This window comes from Lissotriton helveticus, chromosome 11 (genome assembly GCF_964261635.1).
Source record: "Lissotriton helveticus chromosome 11, aLisHel1.1, whole genome shotgun sequence".
Lineage (NCBI taxonomy): Eukaryota > Metazoa > Chordata > Amphibia > Caudata > Salamandridae > Lissotriton > Lissotriton helveticus.
In genome coordinates this window covers 1,069,707,342-1,069,729,540 of record NC_136072.1, presented here as the reverse complement: position 1 = coordinate 1,069,729,540, position 22,199 = coordinate 1,069,707,342, and the positions used below count along the sequence as shown (strand labels likewise).

The 22,199-nt window shown below is 43.6% G+C and overlaps 1 protein-coding gene across 2 annotated transcripts in view; it reads right to left on the bottom strand.

The window, feature by feature from the left end:
* DNAH10 (dynein axonemal heavy chain 10) overlaps positions 1-22,199 on the bottom strand; it is a 2,445,728-nt gene that overhangs the window by 143,114 nt on the left and 2,280,415 nt on the right. For both annotated transcript variants that reach the window (XM_078667623.1, XM_078667624.1), the window contains 3 exons: positions 21,430-21,613; positions 19,178-19,378; positions 3,116-3,325 (listed from right to left, as the gene is read on the bottom strand). In XM_078667623.1, coding sequence (XP_078523749.1) covers positions 3,116-3,325; positions 19,178-19,378; positions 21,430-21,613 — 595 coding nt within the window. The remainder of the gene's footprint in view (positions 1-3,115; positions 3,326-19,177; positions 19,379-21,429; positions 21,614-22,199) is intronic.

Sequence of the window (22,199 nt, the reverse complement as noted above, 5' to 3'; positions counted from 1 at the left end):
TGCAGTAATACTTTACACGTTGCCCTAAGTTAAGCGTGTCTGCTTTGTGTCATATTTACCAGGGGCTGAGCTCAAGTTAATTTAGTGACCTTGAGGGTTCATCCTGACAAGGCGTGTTCTTATTCCCCCACCCCAAATAAAAATACATTTTGTTACAGGGAACGTTGACCAATAACAGGATTTCATCTCATGTAGGCATTTTAATAAGTTATTTTGAGAAAAATAAAGAGAGGCAGCGCCTTGGGCTAGCACTTCAAGGATGCTGCACTTACTGGAGATATTTGAGAGTGTGAAAGTGCAGGATGTTATTAATTATATCTGCATATTTTCACCATTTTCATGACACATCATAGAGCAAGTGTAATTTTCAGGTATTGTAGAATCATTTGTGGTTGCATACTAATCCTTTATCGTGGCGGTTTGAACTTTTGTAGATGGCTTTTGGCTTTTTTCAGCAAGCATAGGTACAGGATGTTTCTATACTGCCCATCATATTATGCTCTTTATTGATCCTCCAAGAAGATACATAAGCCCTTATGTATAGTCAACTTTGTGTAGCTTACTGTATCAGATCTTTTGAATAAATGGGAAGTCATATTATACTCCTAGAACTTGGACCTTGTGCCAGGTTGAGCAGTTGTATGATGGTGCATGATCAGCAAGTACATCAGAGTTCAGAAATGCTGGATTTTGAGCCAGCATCAATAGCTCAGTTTTCCTGCTGCACCAGTTGACATCTATTTGATGTTTAATGGTTATAAGATTGAATTGAAGTTTGTTCAGTTCTATAGAGATTATTCCTAACATTTTTAAGTAGACCTGTGTGGTGTCAGCCAATCTCTGGCTTAGTTAACAGATCATATACAGGCTTCATGTACATGTAAAACATGTATGGCAAACAAGGAATCCCCATGTTGTGAGTATTGTAGGAAATGTAAATTTGAATACAGTAGAAAATGTGAAAATCAGGTACATAGCATGACAACAGACACCATCAAGAAAGCATACAGCTGTACGTGGTGAAAGAACAGTTTAGGCCCAACTCTTGCGCTGACAAGAAAAAGTTGAACAGTTCACTTGCGGACAACATGGAATAGGTAATTTGAAAGGGTTTCAGTTAAAGGCCAACTTGTGTTTAGCAAGCATGACAATATTTATGGTTTTGGCACATGGGATCATCAGCACGCACATCGATCTTTCAAATAGATCGTAACCTAATTAGACAATGGGTGCAGGAATTAATTTGGCTTAGAACACTCGTAGGTCTTAGGTGCACAACGGTAAACGCACACACTCCACTAAAATTACATTTACCACGAATACACATGCATTCACGAGTAAAAGAATGCTTCGTTTGTTAAGCATTGTTGGAAGCACAATCAATACTGTGTAGAGGATTAGGTAAGAGTTTGTGGTTATGGGGGTCACAGGTCATGGAGTGTTGTTCCATCTTCAGTCTGTGACCTGCAAGTCAGTTATTATTTGCATTGTATAAATTGCGTATATAAAGAGCTGCCTGTGAAGCTGCAATTTGAAAGAGACCGGCAGTCTGCCTGTGTGTGAGGAAGGTCTGTCTCCCATTCGCAACAGTAAATAGTCCTCTTGGCATTGCCAAGAAGAGTCTGTGTCTTTCTTTATTTTAAAGGTTTTGTTCACCCCGCAACATAAGTGTGTTGATATAATTTAAAAGGAAAAAAGTTAGCCTATGATCATATTTTATTTGGTTTTCTGCATTGACCTGTGAACATTTATTGTATCCAAAGTGCATGACAGCTACAGTAGAAGTAGAATTGCTGAGTCACCTCAATCAGTGATAGTAATTTCTAATGTATATTGAGTAAGGCATCAAGCCTCTTGCTTGGGCATAATTTGCCTCAAAAACTGAAAGTTGCTAAGGGCCTGATTCACAAGGATTAACTTAAACTTCTGCGCAACGTACAATATTTTGCAACTCACAAAAGAATTTTACATGTAGTACTTTACGACTATCTTTGTATGCGTGGAATCTCCTCCACAAATGCAGAGACTTTGCAGCTGTAAAGATACTCATAAAATTCCTTGGTGAATTGCAAAAAGTAGTAAACTTACACAGAGTGTAAGTTTAACTTTGTGAATTAGGCCCTTTGTGTTTAATATGCTAGTCGTTAAGATAGCTAGTGTTTCCTACAAATTAAGTTCTGCAAAGCTGGTTTGTAAGTGGTCCAGCTGGCTTGAATCTAGGGTAGGATTTGCTAAAAGTGGTGTCATCCAAGCTTACTTCACTTGGGCTGAGATGGCCACTGATACGTTTATATATTGCCTTTACTAGTCAGTCTGACGCCCCATAACCACTCTTGATGGACATGGGGTTCATGCTGTTTTTGCTGTGGATTGCCTCATGGAAGGAGCCGGGTCTGAGCTGGAAGGATTTATTGGAAAGACTGCCAAGTCAAGCGCAAGTGGGGGGTTGGAAGCATCTATTCTAAGAAGATCACCAGAATGGCCTGCTAAGGGCCACTACATCACGTCCGACTCAAATAAGCCAAACTGATTAAAAATGTACCTGTTTCACGTGCTAAAAAGAAAAGGATGAGTGCCAATATGTGAAAATTGAGAATTTGGGATACGCTTATATATCAGTACATTAACACTGCTTAGTTGAGGAATGGTGATACAATAGCTGATACATTCTTTGTTTGTTTCATATTCTTCTTGAAAGGTCCAGTGCCATTATGAACTCATTTTCAACCCTGTGAAAAATTAGCAGGTACATTTTAATCTGCTACCACTGGATATCATGTCCTCATTTGGTGTTTTCTAAGAAATATTGACAATATTAAGCAGAAATGACGCTACAAGATGTGCTTAGATTTTTTTAATACTGTACTGAAATCAACGTTTTCTGGCAGTAGTGGAACGTGGTTTCCATGATAAGATACACAGAGTGAAATCGCACAAGATTTTACAGAACAACTTAAACCCGTGCAAATGAGAAAAATGTACTGTAACGTTTTGTTTAACTGCTGCTTTAAATTACCACCTTCATGTCCAAACTGCAGAGGCAGGCATAAACATGTCACAAACGTCCTTGCGCCCATAACACTAAAGTACAGCACGATCTAGGGAAAATATTTACCTGGAAATCGGATTCATTAAAATCATATGACACATTCCAACCAATCTTGCCAAACTTCCTTCTCTCCTGGACTACCGCGTGGAAAAATGCAAGCACATAAACCAGAGATTTGAACGCAGGGTGCTTGCATGCATCAAGGGAATCGCGGGTGATCTTGAAGTAAGTGGCCCTCATGTTAAGCTTCAGACCATTCGGTGGCTCAGTCACGACCTATGGAATTAAGACAGGCAAAAGCTATCTTAAGCATGGAAATTACTGACTGTGAAATCTAATCTGTAATAACTTAAGAAAAGGAAACAGGAATTGGATTAACTGAATCACTTTGCCTATGATTTTATGATTTTCATTTAAATGTTTTTTTCTAATTTACTTGAATGAATCAGTTCAGTTCAGTTAAAAAATAAGTTTATTTAGACCATTCGGTCTTTAAACAACAGCTCCTACATTAATCTTTAAAAGATCTACACATAAAACATCATAGTCTTAAAAACATGACATCCATAAAAAATTCATTCCTAGCAATTTAAACATCAATAAAATTTCTTTTTAGATTATTACACAATTCGTTGCGTTTAGACCTCTAATGTAGCAGGGAACTTATATACACCCTGCATAAATTTCCCTATGGCTATCGCGATATCTAACTTTTCCATTTCCGCGAGAAGTTCCCATGCTTGTAAACGCGCCCTTATATTGTACTTTAAAAAGATCGGACAGAGTATTAATTTACGTAATTCTAAAAAATGATCACAATCCAATAAAATGTGTAAAATATTACATTTCATCCCTATCTTACAATTACATTTACCATCTTGTTGCATTACTCCAGATTTTATAGCACTAATTACCACAGCCGGGTTAATACCAATTCTGATCCTAAGCACTTCCATCCTCAGCCAACGCTTCGCTAGTGTGCCTAGGTACGGGTAACTTATGTCTTTCACCTGAGGTTCCGTGAAAATCGTTACGGTGTTTTGGGCATTGCCGAATATGGACGAATTTGGTATCTATGAACCGTAAATGGCGAGTTCGGTAAGTGTACGCGTTTTCACTACACTACCTGGCTTGGTTCGCCTTATTTACGTGTTTCTACATCTGAACTCGTGGGTTCCATTTTAGATACGGCATCCATTTTGTTTCTTGCCCTCACGTAGTCAGTGAACAGGCAACTGTCCGCACCGTGACCTTTTAGTTCCCAAGCCATACGGAAGACGCATATTCCTTTTATGCGCCTTTATGACCGGAGGAATGACACTGCAGAGGCAAATGGCTCAGCTTGAGGGTAATCTTGCCGTACCGGCCTATTGTTTCAGCCGTGCATGCGCTGGGATCAAGCTCTTTGATCCTATGATCATGTTTTCAATACTACCCCCACACTCCTTTCTTTAGGTGTGCCTGACTTCCTAGCAGCTGTTCTTGTCTCTTTACTCTTGCTCATTTACAACTCAAGTGGAATGTGCCTAACGATGGGAAGATGTGCTTTTACAGTTGGGAACTGGTAATGTTACTGTGATTATGTTCCGGAGTTCTGAAAGCATGAAAGCGACCTCTTTTGAAGTTTATTGTGGGAACTGAGTTGTAACCTTTTTGTTCACATGTTGTGCAATGGCAAAATCTTGTATAAAAGAGAGCGACTCACATATGCAAGTTGAAGCAGACTCGTAGAACCTACACGCTGTTGTACTTCTAGTGACTTTTGCCTCCCTGCAGTAATAAACTCTGATCTTTGACGCCGAAGGAAGTCTCCCGTGTCTCTGTCACTTGTGCGCCGAAACAGGTATCCCACGAAGGTTATAGGTGTTGTTCCCTGGCACCGCTGGGCCTTAAATAGCTCAGTCCTTCAGTTGGCGCCCAACTCGGGGCGACATCGGCGGTACCGGTCCAAAGCCTGACGATTGTGAGGAACTTCGTGTGAAATCTCTGAGGAAAAGGTGCATCCCGCTTCATCGATCCTGTTGTCGAAATAAGTGGTCCGAAGATTTTTTCCCGCGAAGATTCCCGCCTCCTGACGGCTGCGACGGACCGATGCCCTGACTGTCGACCTGTTTTCGACGCCCGGCGTAGACCTTCCGTACAAGCGAGACGATAGACGGGCCTTCCCGGTGACGCCATTGAAGTTCTCAGTTAAGTATTTGTGGGTCGCTCCCAGTCCTTAGTTGTTGTCGAGCTTTTTAAGCTTTGTTGTATGCATGGTTCCATTGCATTTGTGGTTCTTAGTTGTTGGTCCTTAGTTGTTATTTGACAATTGCAATTGCCAAAAACCGAGGGTTTTGTTTTTCACGAAGAATTAGTGTTTCGGTAACCCTTGAAGTTTAATACTAGGTTAGTGTGCACGATGCCTAGCCATAGTGGATTTCTTGGTTTTCTTAAATGTTGCAACAAGGATTCCCGGTTGGAGGACTCGTGTCCGATACCTCCAGTTGGAACTCCGATATATGAGCTCTATAGTCGACATGGTGTGGGTCCTATTATTTATAATAAATATTGGGTCCGTTACACGAGAAAAGATGGTGTCCTTAGTTGGCCACCGCATGGAAGTTTTGAACTAGCGATTTTAGATAATCTTGAAGCTAAATTATTTAAAAAGAAAGCTAGGCCAGCTATGATTGAGTCTTTTCGGTTATGGCGTAAAGAGGCCAAGCAGAAAGAAATCAAACAGCTTAAAAAGGATCGAAGAGAAGGTTTCGTTCCGATCATGCAAGTTGTACAACAATGTCAGCGAGATAAAGAAGAGAAAGAAATAGAAGTTTCCACTAGACTACATCACATGAGGATAGACAAATGTTATCCGGTCTTACCAGCTAGTCTTGATAAGAAAGAAGAGGATTCAAAGGAGGATCCCCTGTTAGCGTATTTGATGAAATCGCCACCTCCTTATGCACAGGGTGCTACAGCTCCTGTAGTTCCTCCAGTAGTTCCTCCGGTCGTTCCTCCTGTTGTCCCTCCTGTTGTTACGGCGGCTGCTGGTCAGCCCGTTGTTAATCCTACGTTTGTCCCACCACCTGTTCCTATTCCTACTGCACCTTTGCCTGTACCCCCTCAGCCGCTAGTTTCTGCTGCTTCGACTGTTTCGTCTGTCTCCACTGTTCCTACGTTCACTTCTAATATTGTCGCTCCTGTTCTTTTTCCTACTTCTCCTTCTGTTCGTACCCGTATCCCTAATACTGTGGCTACGCTCTATTCACCACTATCTGGATCGATACTGCCGCCCAGCGTTTCTGAAACTTCTCAGAGACGAAGTCAAATCCCTGCTGGAAGGGAGAGAGAGACGTTAGTGACAATGGCACATAGGTGGATAAGACATCCTGTTAATTACCCTCCACGAGTGGTCTTCGACACGTTTTCTCAGTTTAATGAGCCTACACAGAGATTCGTGTTCGAAGAAATGTGTAACTTTTTGAGGGAGCAATGGTATAATGATGATTTAGATACCATACCGCCCGATATGATTGAACTTCAGAGTCAATTTTCGAATGGTATGATTGTAGGTGGAGATGTACGACGTGCCTTAGAGCGATTGTTAGCCCATAGGTCAACAGTGCCTTCTCGAGTGTCGTTTGATGACGACTATGAGAATTGGAAAGCGGCTCCTGGTCAGTATCCTATGAGAGAAGTTCCGCCAGTATGGATGCTAGGTGATCCTGGTGCTGCCCCTCCGATCCCTCCACATTTCCAAAGAGTTTGGATACATCTCCCATGGAAGCGATCAGAAGTCTTACAAGTCAAACAGTCCTTGCCTGATCCACGCAAGAATCCGGCGGGTTACTACAAGGAGTTGTCTCAATTGGTAGATGCGACCATTATGAACCTTGCCGACATCGACATGCTGTTCGGTAATGTTGTACCACAGCCAGTTTGGGCAAAAATTTGTCAGGAAAATCATGCGAATGAGTTAGGCGGTGATTGGGCTACAATAATAGCGGCTGATGGTCGACAAGTTGGTGGGGCTAAGCCTGAGCAGGTAATTTCAGACCTGCCCCAGAGAATAATTACGCTCATGAAAACGTTTATGCCGGCGATGAGAGTAAACTGGGATAAATTATCAGCTTGTAAGCAAAAGAAAGACGAGAGTGTCTCCGATTTCTTCACTAGGTTCGAAGAGGCATTTGTCGATCATAGCGGTCAGGATATGGGCACTGAGGGAGGCCAACGTTTATTTGTCGATAAATTCGTATTAAATTTGTTGCCAGAACTATGCAACAAATTGAAAAATTCAGAAAGTGCATGGGCTGTCTCAACCACTGCACAGATATTAGCAACGGCTCAATATTATGAGAATAGGGAGAAAGAAGAAAGTGATCGCGTAGATAAGAAAACGAAAGAGCTCAAAACGAAGGTTTTGTTGCAGCAAGCGTATCCTCCACGTTCGAATCAAAATGAGTCGCAACAACAATATAGACCACAATCACAGTCCTCCAGAACACAGCCACGTTCTGACTCCTTCGACTATAGATCTACACTTGGGTATAATCAGTGTGCGTATTGTAGAAGGGAGGGTCACATAAAATACGACTGTCCCGCTTTGCGTGACCGTCTTAATGGTGTATCGCCACGAGGAAGCCGTGGTGGTCCTCAGCAGGCATCTCGAGGTAGAGGCCGCGGTACTATTCACAATCAGAATGATCACCCTCAGAATTCATCAGATATGAATAATTGTTTTGACCAGCGAAATGTGGGGTCAGTTAGATCTACACAATATCATGTGGACGATTACTACGTTGAACATGAGACTGTTGCAAACGATCATTACTAGGACAGCCACCGACAAAGAGAGGGAGTAGTATCAGTTCCGGTTGATCAGAGTGGGCCTTACGTTGCAGTAGCTACTTCTGGCGTAGTTGAGCCTTTTCTGTTAGACACTGGTGCGACGAAAAGTTCCATCATGCATTCGAAACTCCCTGGCGCACCTTTGTCTGGCTTAACAAATGTTTCCGTTGGATTCTCTGGCGCCCCTGTTAGCAATCCTGTTTCCAGCCCTTTGCCACTTACGATTGGCCCTCGTGAGCTGGAGGCTCCATTGATTCTATCTACTGGTTGTGGTGAGAATCTTTTGGGCTTGGATTTGTTAAAACGGTTATATGCGACTTTGTATTGCTCCCCTGAAGGAGTGGAGCTTACATTAGGTCGGAAAGTAATCTCTCCTATGTACTTGTCGATCGATAAACTCCCACCGGAATTGAGCTCCTTTCCTGCGTCTCTATGGGCCACAGGTCCCAATGACGTGGGTCTCTTGGACATCCCACCTTATATGATCAAGCTGAAACCAAATGTGCGACTGCCTTGTATACCACAGTATCGTATCTCCATTGAGGGAGAACGAGCGCTATTAGCGATTGTACACGATCTGATCAAAAAGGATGTCGTTGAGGAAACTCGAGGAAATGTGTGTAATAGTCCTGTACTACCAATTTTAAAACGCACTGATCCATCTAAACCTCCTGTGTACCGTTTCATAATCGATTTGAGAGAGGTGAATAAAATCGTGATTCCACAATTCCCCGTGGTCCCTGATATCACGGCTTTGCTGACCCTGATTCCAGCTTCTGCCTCCTGGTTCACGGTGATCGACCTAAAGAATGCTTTCTTTAGTATCCCGATCGCTGAGGAAAGCAGAGACCTATTCGGATTCTCATTAGGTGGTTGCAGTTTCAGACTAAAACGTGCACCACAAGGCTATTGTGAAAGTCCGTCGATCTATAGCCAGGCACTCAAAAGCCAACTGGATGCATTTATGTTACCGATGGGTGCGGCTTTGATTCAATACGTTGACGACCTATTAGTGGCAGCTGATACGGAGGCTATTTGCAAAACGGCTACAGTATCACTATTGCGCTACCTACATGACTTACATCACAAGGTGTCACCTTCCAAGCTGCAATATTGTTGCCAAGAAGTAACCTACTTAGGTCACTTATTATCAAAAGAAGGGAGAAGGTTGACCCCAGAGAGAATTGCAGCGATTTCTCGAATGACTGTGCCGAAAACTCAGAGAGATGTACGTGCCTTTCTAGGTATTACGTCATACTGCAGACAATGGATCCCAAATTTTTCACTGTTGGCGAAACCATTGTTAGCTCTCACCTGCAAGGATGTTCCGACTCCTTTGCCATGGACTAAAGAGTGTCAGAAAAGTTTCTCTGAATTACGTGATGCGTTGTGTTCGGCTCCTGTGTTAGGTACTCCTGATTACAGTAAGCCGTTTACACTGTACGTTCACGAGAGGGATGGTTGTGCGTTGAGTGTTCTGGCGCAACGATTTGGTGACAAACAGCGCCCATGCGCATATTTTTCTTTGACCTTAGACCCAGTAGCCAGAGCTTTGCCGAGTTGCTTAAGAGCAACAGCGGCAGCCGCGGCGTCCATTCGACAGTCCGCAGGTCTGGTCATGGATAATATGCTTACGGTGATGGTTCCGCATGCAGTTGACACTCTCTTGAACCGAACGAAAACTCAACATTTGACGAGCGCAAGGTTGTCTGGGTATGAGTTGACGTTACTGGCTAGTCACATACGCATCAAACGATGTAGTGTGTTGAACCCAGCAACATTGTTGCCGATCAACATGGAGTCAAGTGGTGAAGCACCACATGACTGTTATCTGAGAACTGAGGAGGAAACAAAGGGTCGTATTGACCTGAAAGATACTCCATTGGTAGATCCCGATGGTACTTTGTATGTGGATGGTTCCTGTTTTAAGTTGCCGAATGGTGATGTGACGACTGCGTATGCTGTAGTGACATTGAGTACGGTTGTAGAAACTGCAAGATTGAGTCAGAATTCGGCTCAGGCTGCTGAGCTGATCGCCTTGACAAGAGCGTGTGTGTTGTCCAGAGGAAAACGGGTGAATGTGTTTACCGACAGCCAGTATGCTTTTGGTGTGGCGCACAGTTTTGGGCGATTGTGGAGAGAAAGAGGATTCTTAACGTCGCATGGCACGAAGATTCAGCATGGTCAGCTTGTGAACGACCTTCTAGATGCACTTACATTGCCTAAACAGGTGGCAATAATCAAATGTAGTGCGCATCGGAAAGTGACGGATGATGTTGGTCGTGGTAATGCGTTTGCAGACGAGATTGCTAAGGAGACAGCTAAAGATCTGACAAATCGAATGTATGTTACGAGTTCAGTGAGATGGCCAACGGAGACTAGTATGTGTGAAGACACAGTTGAAAGTGTGAAGGGAATACAGAATGAGGCCACTGAGACGGAAAAGACTAAATGGAAAGAGAGCACGGGGAAGTTGGATGAAAATGGATGTTGGGTTGATTTGTCAGAAAAGCAGAGATGGATGTTACCGGATGCATATGTGCTCGCTGTTGTTACAATGGCTCATGGTCCAGCACACATAAGCGCAAAGGGCATATGCAAGTTGTTGTCTCCTGTATGGAAGAATGATGGTATCACTAAATGTGCAGAGAGAGTGGTTAAGAATTGTATGGTGTGTTTGATGTATAATCCCGGTAAGGGCACTCCCACTCCACCTGGTCATTTTGCCCCTCCTACATGCCCTTTCGAAGTTATCCAGTTGGACTTCATCCATATGGAGAGATGCAGCAATTTGAAATATGTTTTGGTTGTAGTATGTGCCTTCTCCAGATGGATTGAGGCTTACCCCCTTAAGGATAATACTGCCCTATCCACAGCAAAATTCTGCTCAAAGAGTATTTCCCCAGATACGGCATGCCTCGGATTGTATGGTCGGACAACGGAAGTGAGTTTGTGGGAAGTGTGATGAAGAGTGTGTGTCGTGGTTTAGGTATAGTGCAGAAATTTCATAGTGCTAATCATCCTCAGTCAGCGGGTTTGGTGGAAGGATACAATGGCACCCTGAAACTGAAACTTGCTAAAATTCAGGCAACAACTGGTTTATCATGGCCAGATGCTTTGCCTCTAGCTCTCTTATCGACCAGGGCAACTGTGCACTCTCGAGTAGGGCTTAGCCCATATGAGATTGTGTTCGGCCGTCCTGCTAATATTTGGGGAGTCCCGAGACCTAAAGAATTTGATAGAATTGAATATCCCATGCTGATTGATTATCTCCATGATCTGACTGCTAAATTGAGTTTGATTCATCAACAGGTCTTTGAGGCTCTGCCGTCACAGACAGAGGGTCCTGGTCATCGGCTGCAACCAGGGGACTGGGTCCTCACCCGTAACTTCGGACGAAAACGAAACCTTGACCCGAGGTTTGTGGGACCCTTCCAGGTGCTACTGGCAACGAGGACGGCGGTTCGGCTGGAGGGACGGAAGCATTGGGTGCATGCCACCCACACCAAGAAAGTCCCGCTTCCTTTGCCGGCGGATACTTGGATAATAAAGGGTTTTTCCTCGTCCGAGACCGACGCCCCACAACGCTTTGTCCCGTTCAGCGAAGCTCAGCCCATATCTGACACCCTTGTTGATTCCCCTCAAACAATTTCCTTTCCCTCTACCTTGAAAACTTCAAGTGCTGAACAATTGTCTGAACAATCGAACACTCATTTGCCATCCAATTCACTGTTTGAAGATCAGACACGCCCTGGGAGCAGCCGATACTTTTTTCACCCACGCACAAAAGACTAATAAAATTATTTTTATTTTTGGATCCCGCAGTAACTCTGAACATTGTGGACATTTCATATGGTGTACCTTTTTCCTATTTCGTGCAGCCGAGAACCTTATAATAAATTGAATGTTCAATTCATCTAGAACCTATCATCCGGGTTGGCCGTAGGGCCGTGCGGGTACTTTCTTCTGGTTAGCAGTTATCGACACTAGGTCGGTTTCTTTTGTCAATTTCTGGGAACTCCTGGGAATTGATGATCGCTACACAGAACGAAGTGCGTCAAGAACGCCGCGGACGGTCGTTAGAGGATGGAATTTTCTAAGCTGTCGAAAAGAGAGAAAATGCCGGCGCAAAGATCTGCATTAGATAAGGTATTGCGTACAAAATGTTTCTTGCCACAGGTTTTCATGTTGTTCCTAACTGTTTCTATGCTGCTGGTGAGTGGAGTATATTATGGTTTTCAAACATTACTGCCTTCTGCTTTGCCTACCTCTCTTTCTTATCATCTAAATTTCGTCCCTACTGTTTCTCCACATTCTTTTCACATACTGCCCCAACATGAGCAAGTCAGACGTGCGGAATTTAGAAACAATTCTTTTGTTCAACTTTTGCACCAGCATCAGATGGTGGTAAATACTACAAATTGTTGGGTGTGTGGACTAATGCCACATACCATGGACAGGGGTATCCCGTATTTTGTGCTTCCGTACAGTCCCCAAGGGTCAGCTCGGGCATTCCAAATCATGTTCCATAGTGCACTAGATTCCTACCCGCACCGAGAGCCACGCTCAGCAAGCTCTGGTCCTGGTCCATACCATAAGTCTCTGGCGACGGCGATTGCTGATCTAGATAGAGACATTTTCGATACCACACTTATCCCAGAGGAGGAAGTGCAGGCCTATAAGTACCTTAGTGAGGCTGAGTATAGTATATCAGTGGGTGATAGGCAGCTTAAAAGCTCATCTCCAATCTGGATTGTACCTCACCTAGGCCACTTGTGTCTGCAAGGTCGTGGCCGAAATCCAAGAGCCCAGCTTGGGAAGAGCGCTTGTGTGGATACTTACGTTCTACCGATGCTCTCTTCCCCTGTCTTTTTAACTGCCAAGGGTACCTATTTTGTATGTTATGACCGAGCATATACGTGGTTACCTCATGATTTCTCGGGTATTTGCTATATTGCAAATCTCTTGCCTCCGACCTTCACTGTTGCCTCAGATTATCACAGAGCCAGAGTTGAGAGAGGTGTTATTAGCAAAGAAGATACCGCCGGTCAAGAAGCAGGAGACTTCTTTAAGGGTTTCCTACCGTTCTGGGGCCCTATGGTTAATAGCAGAAATCTGAGACAGTTAACCCGTGTAGTAGAGTCAACTGCTAACATAACCGCAAGTGCCCTTGGTAATTTGACAGCAGAGCTTCAAGCGGATAGGCTTATGACGTTACAGAACCGTATGGTTCTCGACATTGTTCTAGCAGATAGAGGAGGTAAGGTCATCCATTCGAGCTGCTGCATATTCATACCTGATAACGCTCCAAGGGTTTATCAAGCCATCTCTAAGTTGCACAAAATCTCGGAGTCCATACACGTGGACGAGGGAGATTGGACGCTTCTAGGATGGTTTTGGGGCCTGATGTCGACCTGGGGTTGGAAGATTCTGATGATTATAGGGGTTGTTGTGACGTTCCTGTTCACGTGTTGTCTTTGTGTACAGTGTGGTCCTGCCTTATGTGGCCTTTGTGCTACAACGTGTATAAGAAGGCCGACTGTTTCCAGAGAGGCATTGATGAATAGAATAATGTTCCAGCAACACCTGAATGATCTGATGAATATCGAGATCGATTCTGATTTCGACTAGTGCTTGCCTACATGAGGGCAAAAGGAGCGTCTGAGGTTCCGTGAAAATTGTTACGGTGTTTTGGGCATTGCCGAATATGGACGAATTTGGTATCTATGAACCGTAAATGGCGAGTTCGGTAAGTGTACGCGTTTTCACTACACTACCTGGCTTGGTTCGCCTTATTTACGTGTTTCTACATCTGAACTCGTGGGTTCCATTTTAGATACGGCATCCATTTTGTTTCTTGCCCTCACGTAGTCAGTGAACAGGCAACTGTCCGCACCGTGACCTTTTAGTTCCCAAGCCATACGGAAGACGCATATTCCTTTTATGCGCCTTTATGACCGGAGGAATGACACTGCAGAGGCAAATGGCTCAGCTTGAGGGTAATCTTGCCGTACCGGCCTATTGTTTCAGCCGTGCATGCGCTGGGATCAAGCTCTTTGATCCTATGATCATGTTTTCAATACTACCCCCACACTCCTTTCTTTAGGTGTGCCTGACTTCCTAGCAGCTGTTCTTGTCTCTTTACTCTTGCTCATTTACAACTCAAGTGGAATGTGCCTAACGATGGGAAGATGTGCTTTTACAGTTGGGAACTGGTAATGTTACTGTGATTATGTTCCGGAGGTCTGAAAGCATGAAAGCAACCCCTTTTGAAGTTTATTGTGGGAACTGAGTTGTAACCTTTTTGCTCACATGTTGTGCAATGGCAAAATCTTGTATAAAAGAGAGCGACTCACATATGCAAGTTGAAGCAGACTCGTAGAACCTACACGCTGTTGTACTTCTAGTGACTTTTGCCTCCCTGCAGTAATAAACTCTGATCTTTGACGCCGAAGGAAGTCTCCCGTGTCTCTGTCACTTGTGCGCCGAAACAGGTATCCCACGAAGGTTATAGGTGTTGTTCCCTGGCACCGCTGGGCCTTAAATAGCTCAGTCCTTCACACCCAGCTACTGCGCAACCATTTTACAGAATCTTTTTTACTTAAGTACTCCTGGTCTGCTGCTCTAGACAATTCTTTCCCCTGCGTTTTAAGTACCCTCTTTGTTATTTTGTATTGCAGTGTCTTCGGGTCTAATTTCACATTTAGGTGCTCACAAATGGACTGAATTTTTCTCCTTGTCGCTTTCGCCCATTTTAGCTCACTAGTTTGAATTTCTTTCATACACCATTGCGACACCTTTGTGCCTCCTCAAGGCCCAAGCGATTTCAAAATCTGAGTAGGCTTGATTGCACCCTGCACATTCCACGCAGTCAGGCCTAACTCTATCCTAATTGCCAGACCATTGCCGAGCTGGAGAGGGACAGTAATGATTTCAAACATTTCCCTTCTTCCTTATCCTTTTACCATCAATACAGAAGATCTCTGCACCATATTGGAATTGTGGTGGAATCATTGCTTTATAGGCCATCAATAATGGTTCATGGGATATATCACCATACTTTGATTGAATCTTTTCAGCCCACATATCGCCGTATGAGCTTTTATTTTCTGTGGCCTCCAATTGCAACCCCCACTTCAAAGAGTGTGTGAACCATATACCCAGATATTTATATTCATTTACTATGTCAAGTTTGGTTTGGCCCAAGTACCAATTAAACTTCATATTCCTTTTCCCGAAGGACCAGATTTTTGTTTTGTCCATGTTCACTGTTAGTCGCTTGCTGCACAATATGCATTAAATGTGTTCAGCTTTCGTTGAAGACCCACCTTGGTTTGATCCAAAATTACTAGGTCGTCGGCATACAGTAAACAGGACAGGTGCCTCCCATTTAATTTTGGGCTAGCGCCTCTTGCTGTCCCCAAGGTAAGGGGCAAATCAGCAAGGAATATTGCAAAAAGGAGCGGGGCCAAGACACACCCTTGCCTGAAGACCATAATTTATAGCTATTTCTGGAGTTAGCTCGCCTGATGTATCTTTAATTACCTGCGCCCAGTTTTGCCTGTGCAACTCCTGAATTACCAGCAGTAAATCATCGGGAATCTCATACTTTATCATGGTCTCCCACAGACAGTCCCTGTCTACCAAATCAAAAGCTGATCGGAAGTCCACAAAGCAACAGTACAACTTCCCCTGCAACTCTGTGGACCTCCGCACCATGGTCCACAGGGCAAAGCAGTGGTCAACAGTCGAATGTCCTTCCTTAAAACCACCCTGTTCTGATGGGGACTATCGACCGCTGCTCCACCCATTCCTTTAATTTACTAAGAATTTTTTTAGAAAATACCTGCCCAACAATCTATCTGCATTTTTATTATGATGGTGGGAAGGTTGTCAGGACCTGCTGCCCGAGATAAGTTCAACTTCTTAATTGTTTCCTTTACTTTCTCAGTATTAAAGGCTGGTTTTAACGCTTCTACCGACCCTGTCCATGCAGATTTTTCATCATTTACATTCAAAGTTCTATTCGCTTTATAAAGGTTACCTAGGTAATTTACCCACGCCGCCTCTTCCACCACACAGCTCATATTTCCCGGGGTCCTGCCTGCGGCCTCCTGTATCAACCTCCAAAATTGTTTTATATTTTTAGTTTCTATTGTCGCTAGAAGGTTTTCCCAACATTTTTCTTTGAAGGTCCTCTTCTGTTTCCTTACTAAGGATTTATATTCTTTCTTCAAAATTAACAGGGTCTCTAAGTTACCATGGTTATAGCATATCCTCTGACGCCGCTCTATTTTCCGAATGGCCCTTTTTTTATTGTGGCAGGCGAGGTCAAACCATTTAGGTTGCTTACCATGGCTATGTGGAATTTTTGCCTTAACCTGTTTATTATGTATGAATCAGGGCACATGGAAAGCTCTATGTGTACACACCATTTGCCCTAAAATACCACATACATTTTTATCTAATATTCTAAGACAAAGAATGCATTTGTGGAAACTATGTTATACTTGTATAAATAAAGAGTTTTTTTTTTTTTTTTTTTTAATTTTTTTTTTTTTTAAAAACCTTTATTGAAAGACACGTAGAAGTACAAGCGCTGGCCTACAACCACAGGGGCCGGCCGCAAAGTCAGGAGAATCAAAATAACAAAGCAATGTATACGATAGAGTAAATACAGGATGGATGCAAATAAAGTCGTTACATCGCCAGCGCCAGGATAAAAGAGGTTTCATTTTACATTATATAAAGGAGGCAGCAACCATATCTACCCGCGCGTCATGCAACATATACAGAAAAGAAGGGGGGGGCGGGAGGGAAATAGCCCCCCACGCAAGCAGACAACCACAGTAGGGCAAAGCCCAAAGACCTCACACGCCCATACCAGGTGTAGAATAGAGGAAGAATACCAGCAAAATAATAAAAGTGGACGCCACATGTACAGCCCACCCGCCCCGAAAAAGAAGAAAGTGCAGACGCAAGCGAAACAGAGGAGTAAACACCAAGGGACATAGCCCACCCCCTGGAAAAGGCAAAAAAGGGACCATAGAATAAAACAAACTAAAATAACAAACACCCCCCCCACCCTACATCACTGTAATGGCTACGGCCTACCCCACTAAACAGCGTGCCTGTCGCCCAGAGTCACCCGAAATATAGAAAAAGAGAAGGGAATTATAACGAAGAAAGAGAGGGGAATAAGAAAAGGAAGGAGAGGAAAAGGAAGAAAGAGAGAGGAGAGGAGCCAGCGACCGAGACATAAAACACTACCCCCCCGCAACAATAATGCACTAATCGAGGTCGAAAAGGAGAGTCAAGAAAAGCCTACACCAGGATTTAAACAGGAACCATCCAGAATAAAGAGGCCCGGAGATGCCATGTAAAAAGGGTCCCACAGACATCCGGGCACGATCACCCCTGTCCACTTTTATGAAGAGTCGAGCTTCCCAACCCCGCCACAGCCAAAAAACAGCAGAACACAGTGGGTCCATACCAGTCAGGAAAAGCCGGTGGGATCTCCGCAAAACAACGTCCCGGCAAACTAGAAGCAAACAGGAGAACTCGGCAACAGTCAGAATGCAAAAGTTCCTCAAAGATCCACGTGGTCAAGCACAGTATCTGGGCCGTCCAGCACGAAGCAAAGAAAACAGGATGTAGAAAGCATTGCAGCATCGGCACCGGGTCCGCTAGATCCCATAGAATCGAGCACCCAGCCGGAGATCCCAGCACAGCCGCCGGCGAAGTTTCAGGCAGTACAATTCGGGGAGACGACACTTCGTCACAAAATGGCGGAGCCACCATGGCAGCTATCCGCAACTCCAAGGCTCGACATTTCAAGGACAGGTCGATCCACAGAGCAGACAGGGCAAACCAGATAGCACTCCGAGTAGGGGCCGCCCAAACCAAACGAGGGCTGGAGAAAGCAAATGCGGCAACCTCCCTGTCTCCAGGAGAAAGACACCCCGAGGGGCCATCCGTCATCTTAAGTACAGCACCCTCCGCCATCGCCGCAGGTCCTTCCAAGTCCATCAGGAGCACCGGCGGCCCAAGGGCTCACCGCCAAACCGCGGCGGATGGCGCTCGGCGGAGAAAGGAGAGTCACCAGAAGAACGGGCGTGCTCCCCACAGCACTCGGGGGGAGCCCAGCACCGGATCCCGGGCGGGACTAACAACAGGAGTGGGTTTCTCACTTGAGGGGTGCCGGACAGCGCGGCTTCTCTTCTTCGGGCCGGCAGGCGAACGGACATGCGGGGTGGCCCACCAGCGGGGGCGGGCCTGCCCCGGGGGTCCCGGCCCGCGGCTCTCAGGCTCCCACCATCGGGTCTCTCCACCGGTTCCGGACCGCCGGCACTCCGATCATCTCCGGGCAGGCACAGCACTCGAGGCCCCGGCGTCAGGGCCGGGAAGGCCAACAATGTGACCAGGGCAGAACGCCGGAATCACTGCATGCCAGAGCCCCGGAAAAGGATGGTAAGTGACGGCTCTTCCTCAGTGACCAAATTCGGAACACCCCGAGCAGGATAAAATACAGGATAGGTGGCGAGGAGGAAGAGATCACGGAGCGAGGCGGTTATGCGACCGTTCCGATCGCCATCTTGGCTCCTCCCCCAAAATAAAGAGTTTTAAATGTATTAAATGGCAAATTAAAAAATTTTTGGAGACCAAATTGAGAGTTACTTCTCTGAGCCACCATGGGGCACCTTCAAAATGTGAGCGCTGTTAACCAACTCTTGTGATCCTTTTCAATGTGTTCCTACCTACTTCTTGCAGAATTTTGAGCTATCGTACTTGATCTCTTCTGAAACCCTGTCATTATGACTCGCGAGACCAGTGTTTTGATGGAACACCGTGTACATCTCATTTGTATATCAGGGTCTATTTGATCATTTTTGCACAGTTGTTTCCACAAGAAGATTTTGTCTCAATACATGAATGTATCTCAATGTATGTATTTCACGCCTTATTCACAGATTTTGCTAGTCAGGGACCAGGCAGCAGCACAGCAGATTGAAAGATATAGAGAAGGTCCATGCTTAAATTAAACTTTGATTTATGAATATGTTACTTGATGTGCAACCTGCAACAGATGCCATTAAGGGAGCACACAAATCATCTAAGAAGAAGACATTTTTTACAAAAGTAACACTATCATTTTAACAAATTACATTACACAGCATGCATTGCAATAAATAGACCATAGTTAAGCCAAGGTGTCATCTTCACAAACTGACGTTTTGAATTCTTTAGTAACAATAAGTAATCTTTATCACAATTCTTTTGTGCCCTTTAAGTTACCTTGAGCGATTTCTGTAGTATCCCAATAGGGAAGCCCTTAATTGGGTCTGTGGTGAGCCATAGGCGGAAGTCTGGATGAGGCTTCACAATTCTCTCCACAGCCTTCTCCAAGTCTTTCAGCCATTTCACCAGAAGATGACAATTCTGCAACATCAGCCATTGGCCTCGAGTTACTGCAGTTTCGAGTAGCTGTAGGGCAACCTGTTGTAATTACAAGGATAGAGCGTAGAACAGACATATTAACAAGGACCAACCTTGTCTTGTTTTTCGCATTCATAGCATGCACACTTTCAAGATTCCAAATCAACGTTTCTTGCTATTAATTAATTCATATGAGATGAAGCATGTAGAATAAGAACATGTCATTGCTTTATAATGCGAAGAACTATTGATTTACTGAATAAACAAACAGCAAATACTGCATTAGATAGTCACTTCCTAAAACCTGAGAAAAGACTGATCAAATATTGATAGTGTCACGTCAGTGGCAACAATCAAGCAGCTAAATGATTCAATTTTAATGAAGTATTCAAACTAACTATATAAAAAAAGGATTGAATACCGAACATAGTAAGTACAAAGAAAGCAAGGACTGTGACTAGAAATCATTGATTCAAATCAAAAACAAAGCCAGGAAAACAAGTGGAACTGAGAAACAGCCTGAAGCCCTCATGGGACTGTTTGGAGCTACTACCCACATACAGATTATGGACCTCATGCAAGGCCTCAGAATGCAAATATAGAGAAGGCCATATGTGTCAGAATAAAGTCCATTCCATCATCTTACCACCTGTCTATACAGAGAGGTATTACACCAGCACACCGTTTATAAGGTGACTATAAGCACTATTTGGGCACGTGTTCTTAGCTCTACTGTTCATAATTAGGGCTAAATTAATACAATGTACTAATGTTATGTCCTCAATAAATTAAACATTCACCATTTGTATCTCAAAGATATTCTCACAAAACAAAACATCTGCTCTAGGACTGAATCTAAATGACCAAAATCTCTGCTATCCTTGGAATCCCATCTGAAAGTCATCAATTTAAAACTGTAAAGGTATATTTAGAATTGTTCGTTAAAGTTATTCTTGTTTGTTCAAGTAGTGCTCATAATATTTTAATAAACGACCCCAACATTTTAGAAACTTACAACAAACCTTTAGAACGTTTAATTAAACAAGCACATTAAAAAAAAATATGAAAGTTATTTGTGACTCTAGAAATGATTAATTTGACAAGCATATATTACACAATCACAATTTAATGGCAAGGTCAGAGCCCTGGGGATGAGAAGAGATAATGGCAGCTTTACCCATCTATAAATCCAGTACAACAGTGGCCTTGAATCCTGCATGATACTGGATGCCTTCCATCTCAATCTCATTCCACTGTAGAAGTGACATTTGAAATTCCTCTTTCAAACAACTTCATAAAACAATTTGAGGAAATTACAATTTGCACTGACCCACACCCAGCCGTCCTGATCATAAGAAACCAATTACTGGAGTCCAAGCACCATATTCAAGATATATCTTTAATGTCTTACCTTCGATGAGCTCTCTCAAATGTTTTGTAAAAGGAGCACAGGCCCCTGCAGACCGACAGTAGCCAGGTCTCCATTGTCCTAACATGATCTTTCTAACACATCTTTGGCGAGAGACATACAATCAAGTGATTGACAAAACATCAAATCCTTAACTTGACCACATATATGTTGCTGCTTTAAGATCACTGTCATTTTGTGGAGAAGAAATAGTCTCAACTTCCGACCAGGAAAAGTGCCATAAATGGGTATCAGGAGCTGTGTCTTCTCACAAAAAGGCTGACATTGAGAGTTCTCATCTCAGGAAGCATATTTAAACAACCCTTAGTATAAAATTAAGCTCACGATGCATAATACATTAAACAGTCACATTCATAAATAGAAACTACTACCACTATGTATGTTATAACGTTAAACATAACATTCTAGAGAAGAGAATCTTTCCGCTAATATTACTACAAAGATGGTAATCACTGGAAGTACCCTATGCTACAGCAAATGCACACATGTCTATGCTGCTCTGTAATGGTGGATTTCTTTTAGAAAAGTGCCATTCTCTTTGTTCTCTTTCTGGTTTTTGGCTAAGATTTGTTCAGAATATCTACAGCACATCTGATAAACAGGTACAGCATTAAAGTTTACTTGATGTATGTATTAACATGTGTTGGCCTGAGAATGCTATGTACAATTTTACTGAACTTACTTTTTCTTGGCCTTGTCCCATTGCCAGGAACTTGAGTCGGTTGCCCCCAAAGTCGGACCGATCTGCTAGTTTCATGAGGTCACTGGCTGGGTCAGAGCCTGGGCTCAGAATGAAAACAATTGGGGACGTTGGGATGCTCTGCTCAAAGATCGCTTCAAAACTGATCACGGGAGGCTGGACATACCTAGATAAATAAGAACAGGCATAGTCAACAGTTTCTACACCAGTCATAAAGGTCATTAAAGAAACACATTCAGAACAGAATAACAACACCATTAATTGAATTTCTGTGTGGAGGAAAGAGAACAATTATGCCTACTTGATGCTGCATGAATGGGCTGCTCAAAAGCAATGCCACACCTTAATGTATCGCCATAATAAAGCCATAAAAGAAAATGAATCCATTTGTTTTTAACTTCTTTTCCGGTGGCCATTAATCAATGCTCTTTTTTTTATAGGGAAATGAAATGGTGCAACTCTGTAACCCAAGATATATATATATATATATATGTCCAAACGTTGCCTCCCACGAAGCCCCAGGAAGCGAGTTCGCACACAAACAATTGGCAAATCCTTTTATTTTCTGGATGCACGGACCAAAAAGCATTTCTCTACGCGTTTCTGCATGAGCCTTGTTCACGGGAATCTGTTGCTTTGCATCGGCACCCCGGTCTATTCCACCAAGCTTTAATTACACCACCCTCTTTCGGCCCGCCCATATGGAAGCGGAGCATGGTGGTCCCAGTAGTCCCGAACAGAAATTAATCCTT